At 37.3% G+C, this 6,441-nt stretch overlaps 1 protein-coding gene across 9 annotated transcripts in view; it reads left to right on the top strand.

Annotated features, from left to right (window-relative positions):
* The window catches only part of LOC106880011 (sodium channel modifier 1), a 42,405-nt gene that overhangs the window by 31,721 nt on the left and 4,243 nt on the right, over positions 1-6,441 (top strand). For all 9 annotated transcript variants that reach the window (XM_014929802.2, XM_014929800.2, XM_014929798.2 and 6 more), the window contains exons 3-5: positions 1,044-1,114; positions 3,762-3,850; positions 5,830-5,930. In XM_014929802.2, coding sequence (XP_014785288.1) covers positions 1,044-1,114; positions 3,762-3,850; positions 5,830-5,930 — 261 coding nt within the window. The remainder of the gene's footprint in view (positions 1-1,043; positions 1,115-3,761; positions 3,851-5,829; positions 5,931-6,441) is intronic.

The raw sequence follows: 6,441 nt of genomic DNA, 5'->3' as shown, positions 1-6,441 counted from the left end.
TGTGTGTGTGTGTGTGTGTGTGTGTGTGTCTGTGTTTGTCCCCTCGCCATCACTTGACAACCGATGCTGGTGTGTTTACGTCCCTGTAACTTAGCGGTTCGACAAAAAGAGACCGATAGAATAAGTCCTGGGGTCGATTTTCTCGACTAAAGGCGGTGCTCCAGCATGGCCGCAGTCAAATGACTGAAACAAGTAAAAGAGTAAAGTACCTAGAACTCCCATATGAGATATGAGTAAAATAGTAGAAATATCAGAACACTATATACCCAACAGTATTAAATACATCCTTCTTTTCTGAGTTCTGACCATCATTGATAAAAGAAATACCAGTAATATACTGACTGTCCTACCTGGGCATGACATTAAACTGCATCCAGTGGTGAGGCTCCATTTTGGAAGATCTAGAGTTGTGGGGAGTGGGAGCTTAGAGTCACCCCTTAATTATCATTATTACTCCTAGATCTGTTCTGATCTGGAATGGTTGTACCTGTCAGGGCTCCACCTATGGGTTAAATTGATTTTTGTAGGGGTCAATTGAGCTGTGACTCGACTTTTCGTCTGACGTCCCTTCAACCACGTCTTTTTGTCTGCTGATTTTTTATCCAATGACTTTTTGTCCAATTTTAAATAAACTTTTTAGAAAACAAGGTGAACATCAAAAGAACAAACACAGATACACAAGCGTATACATACACATCATCATCATCATCATCATTATCTTCGTTGTTTAATCTCCGCCTTTCATGCTGGCATGGGTGGTAGATGACAGGCTTCTTTCAGTTTCCATCTACCAAATCCACTCGCAAGGCTTTGGTCAGCCTGAAGCTATAGTAGAAGATACTTGCCCAAGGTGCCATGCAGTGGGACTGAACCCAGAACCATGTGGTTGGGAAGCAAGCTTCTTACCACACAGCCACACCTGCCCTATATACAATTTTGCATTTCATTTCTTTAGAGTCAATAAAATAAGTACCTGGAATATACTGGGGTGAATGCAATCACTTATGCTGCTCCCTTAATAAAACATTCTTCTTTTTTGATAGCGAAGCAGAGTGAATGAGCTATTTGCTGAGACAATACCTGATGAAGAAGCCCAAATACTTTCTAATGGCAAGTAAGTATTTTCTGTCTGTCTGTCTCACACACACACACACACACATGATTATATGTGCGTGCGTTTATGCATATGTAAACATAGATTTATGTATTTCTGCAATCTACTACCTGCAGATGGTGTAAAGAAGAATTATGTGTTTCACTGCAAACACCTTTAAAGATGAGTATAGCAACATATTCACTCCTTAAGGTCAAGGAACAAACAACTCACTATGTCCTCATTCATTTGGAAACTAAGTGAACATGCTTCTATAACTTGGAACATTATGACCAAATCTATCCCATATGTTAATGGGGCAAGAAATTTTACATTAGCTTGATTGAAGCATTCCAGATCCTGAAATACCCTCTGATATTGCTAAACAAGAGATGTGACATATTATCTCTTTGCTGCCATTGAAGAAAATTTATTTTGGAGAACTTTCATCTGCTTGAAGAATCTGTTGAGTTTTCATAACCACCAAAGCATGCACATCAAAATCAACTCAGCATAGTTTTCAATCGTGATACACACTACCCTCTGCAAAAGCCAGCAGCATCAATATTAACCAACAAGGATGAAACACAAAAACTACCATTCCTGACTAATGAAACTGACTTAACTACCAATGCAACCATTCATCTCAAATATTTTATGTCTATTTTTCTATGCTGGCATGGATTAGCTGAGTCTCACAGTTTCTCCTTACTTGTCATGATCTGTTCCCTTTGGCATGCACAATAATAAAAAAACCCAAAAAAACTGATTAACTTTTTTGTTGAATATGTCTTATAGTGAGGACTGGTTGCATTTTATTGTGCTATTTGCACGAGAGAGATTGTTCCAAAAGAGAAAACCAGAATGTTCTCTCTGTCCTGTATCAGTTTTTATTTGGGGTCACTGCTCTCCTAGGTGAGTAACCAATGATGTGGCTTGTAGAGTCCATATCTTGTTTGTATGTTCCAGCATTGCTACTGGGATCGCCTTTGCCTTTCATCCTTTCAAGGTCAACAAAATATGAACCGGTTGAGCACTGAAGTTGACTTAATTGACTTATACTCCCATTAAAATTGCTGGCTTTGTGCTAAAAATTTGAAACCAATATTTATGATTTAATGATAGCACCATTCCTGTTGAAGGTGAGTTGACTGTTACACTAAACATAAGTGACATATGTTTCCTAAGGGTGTTAGTTAGCAATATAAATAATTAGCATCTGGTCACCAGAGAATTACTGTGTCCTGTGGTATTTACACACATAAAAGTACTTTTGTCTCTCAAGATCACTCACAAACTTTTCTACAAAGCTTTTTACTAATTACAATAAGTTAATGATGACATATCTATTGCAATAAACATCAACAATTTAATTATCTCATGGTTTGAAAAAAAAAAATTTTGCTCAATGATTAATATTATTTTAATAATTATGGTAAATAGGTGAGATTATGTTAGATATCACCAGTTGTGTATCATACTAAATGTATGCACATCATTAGAAGGCATGATGCTGTGGAATTTGTCTGAGATAAAATCTCATCATAAACTTGTGCTAAAAAACACAATATGTCTCAGAGCAAGGTGAACATCATTGCTGCAATGACACATGGGAATGACAGCTGCATTTAACTTTTGTTGAAGCTTGTTAATGTCATGCATTCGATTTGTCACCTGACTAAATAAAATTTATGCTTCAGCATATAGGAAACAGCGAATAAAGCATTCACTGATATTGTTGAAGCTTATTCTGCTGCAGAAAAATGCTCAGTTTCTGCATTTGAAACAGCGTTAGATAAAAATTGTCATCTATGTATCATACTAAAATGTATACACACTGTTAGAAGCCATTAGATATATTTCAGTCTTGATAGACTGCTTCAGCAAAGTATAGACTTCACTATATTGATCAAAATAATGATGGGAGAATCATTAAATAGATGTTCAATATTATACATGAATTAGTGTGGAAAATTAGCAAATTTGAAAAATAAATCGTTGAAGTTAATTGTTCAGATGCAGAAATAATGTTAGTTGTTGAAGTGCTATTATTTTCTTGTCATCATCATCATCATCATCATCATTTTAATATCCATTCTCCATGCTGGCATGGGTTGGGGAGTTTGAGAGGCACTGGCCCGCTGCAGAGCTGCACCAGGCTCCAATTGTCTGCTTTGACATGGTTTCTATGGCTGGATGCCTTTCCTAATATCAATCACTATACAGAATGTATTCTGTGCTTTTTATGTGGCACCAGCACCAATGCTTTATATGTGGCACCAGCACAGGTGTATTTTATGACACCAGCATGGGTGCTTTTTACATGGTATTGGCACAGGTGCCTTTTACATGGTTCTGGCACAGGTGCTCTATATGTGACACCGGCATGGGTGCTTTTTATGTGGCACCAGCAATCTCTAATGAAATCGTTGATATTTATTACATTAGATATGTTAACATTAACTTAATTAATATTTTCCCATGTAAATGGCATCTCCGAGTATTTAACCTCAGTGATTTATATTGATTGGAACAGCTGATTCTATCTACTTCTATATCCAAGACTCACCCTAAATTCTTGCATTCTAGTCACTGAAACCCAGAAACCCTGCTGTTGGAGTGTAAGTCTGTTTCACCCATCTCATACTCACCCTTGTCTCTATTTCAGGTTGTCATGTACTGTGTGTCATTACAGACCTGTGTTCGACACTCTGTCTATTCTGCAGTGCCATCGACAAGGGAGAAAACATCTTGAAAGTAAGAATCCAGTTTCTTTTTATTCTTTGTTTCCATTAATTTATTTGATTGCAGGTGACTTTTGAGCCAATCACTTGGTGTCCAAATAGGTTAATAGATCATAAATCATTTAGCCCAAGTCATACTGAATTTATTTGACTAAAATCTTTCGAGGTGGTGCTCCAGCATGGTCACAGTCCAATGGCTGAAACAAGTAAAAGATAAAAGATAATGCTGCTAATATGTGATTTCTTAGATGAATGCTGAAGTTACTTCATTCAAATAGAGTGGCAAACATTGAAGTAGCTACAAGAAAGTGGCAGGTTAAGTTTGTTGGGCACCAGATGAGAAGACAAAACCTTCAACGATTAGTGTGTTTTAAGGGAGATCTGACGGTTATTTCTAGCAGATTATTGGCTCATTTGAAGGATGGCTTAATTAGCTGGCTACGGAAAGATCGACCCATTAATTAGCTGAGCTGTGGCTGAGATATGAGGGGATTTAGGTCCATGATTACTAACACCTGTAGGCCAGAGATGTAAAGGATATGAAGTGGTGTAATGACATTATTATGTGGTTGAAGGAATATGGCCAAATTTTGTGATATAATATCGTGCATTGTAGTAAAGTAATAGAGCAAACATAGAATAGAGTGTGTTGGTATGATGTGGAAGATATAGTGCCTCGATTATCTCCCTTCGTAGATCCACCACTAAACATTTCACAGATGAGATGTTTTGGTACAACCATTTTGGCACCACTTGTTTAGTGTCACTGATGCGATACAGACATATTTGACATCAGACATTTAAATGTTTCTCTCATTCTCTCCCTCGTGCCTCATCTCTCTCTCTCTCTCTGTTTATGTGTGTGAGCATATTTCTCTATGTATATGACGAGATGAAATGTATTTATATCAAGCGTGTCCAACTAATAACTTGTAATAGTCTCTCTCTCTCCCCATCTCTCTTTCACCCACTTCTATCTGTATGTGTAGATTTTTCTGCATGCAGGCATGCATGTTGCCCTCTAGCATCAAAAATTACTGTCGCCAAAAACAGGCTGAATGGTCAGTCAGCCATGCCAAATTGCCAGTGTTTGCATTTAAACATCTTTGCCCAATCATCTCTTTCTGACATTTAATCCACTCCTTGCTCTGCAGAACTGCACTCTCCTGAAATACCCTTCTCATCCATTTACATTTTTTCCTGCAAAAGTCAACTGACAGATATTCAGACTGAGCATCAGCTAAATTGATTTGGTCAGTATGAGAGTTATTTCTTTACTGCCCACAAGGGGCTACACACAGAGGGGACAAACAAAGACAGACAAACGGATTAAGTCGATTATATCGACCCCAGTGCGTAACTGGTACTTATTTAATCGACCCCGAAAGGATAAAAGGCAAAGTCGACCTCGGCGGAATTTTAACTCAGAACGTAGCGGCAGACGAAATACCGCTAAGCATTTCGCCCGGCATGCTAACGTTCCTGCCAGCCCGCCTTTGGTCAGTATGAGAGTGCTAGCAAAGACACATAACCAATGCTTCTTCTCTTGACTAATTGATAAAGAAAACTTTATTTTTTTTATACATATAAACATACATGCATGCATGCAGATGGATATCATCTGACATGATGAAGCAATTGTCATGCATGTATGTCTCATCTTGTCAGACGATAGCCATCATACCTTCAGCCAAGAAATGACATGATAGTGAGGTATCTGTACATCATTGAATTTAAGTGACAAAAGCTTGTCCAACACTTCATTTTGCCTCTCCGTTGGTCACCATTGCAGGTCCTGGTGAGAAATCTTATGAGATGACTGATACTATTTTGACTATCAGTTTCTTGTCAGAATATCTTTCTCTTAGAAAAGCTGCCCTCCCATGGCTTTGTCAAAAAATAAAGGATGCCAGACTCTAGCTAATTTCTTACTTTTCAAACCAAAAATTTCGAGGGTTTAATTACATCTTTTCTTCTGTGTTTTCCTAACAGATGCAGAACGGAATAAAATGAAAGAAAAAGAACTGAAAGACTTAGTTTTGAAGCATCAACAAAAGCAGTCTCTTAAAACTGGTGCTACTGATGGAAGTCTGGTAAGTGAACTGGTGTCTCTGTTGTATTGAAATTTAGTGTTGAATAAACATGTTTTTTTTGTTTTTTTAGAATGGATATTGTTTATGCTAGAGTTTGTAATCAAGAAAGAGTGATTTGACATTTCACAGGAAAATTTATTGGAACTGGAAATATGTAATTCATGAATTAGTTGTGATTGAAGTGGAGATGTCAGAAATGGGGTATGACTGTCTGGTAGAGAAATTTGCTTTGGAGCCATTTGGTCTCTGGGTTCAATTCCACTGTATAGTACATTCGGCCTCTTTTATCATAGTCTCAAGCTACTAATATATTTTGAGGAGAATTTGGTTCACAGAAACTGTACAGAAGCCTATTTTTTTCCATGCTGGCCAACACTGATGTATACAATTATTAGAGAATTTTTTGATTACCTAATATCCTGTGCAAATCTGATTGGTAAGATTGGCTGTAATGGCTCTATAATACTGTATACTTTGATTAAAATATATGTATGTATGTATGTATATATAT

Source organism: Octopus bimaculoides, chromosome 11 (genome assembly GCF_001194135.2).
Source record: "Octopus bimaculoides isolate UCB-OBI-ISO-001 chromosome 11, ASM119413v2, whole genome shotgun sequence".
Classification (NCBI taxonomy): Eukaryota; Metazoa; Mollusca; class Cephalopoda; order Octopoda; family Octopodidae; genus Octopus; species Octopus bimaculoides.
The sequence above is the reverse complement of the archived record's forward strand: the minus strand, read 5'-3'. Positions and strand labels throughout refer to the sequence as shown.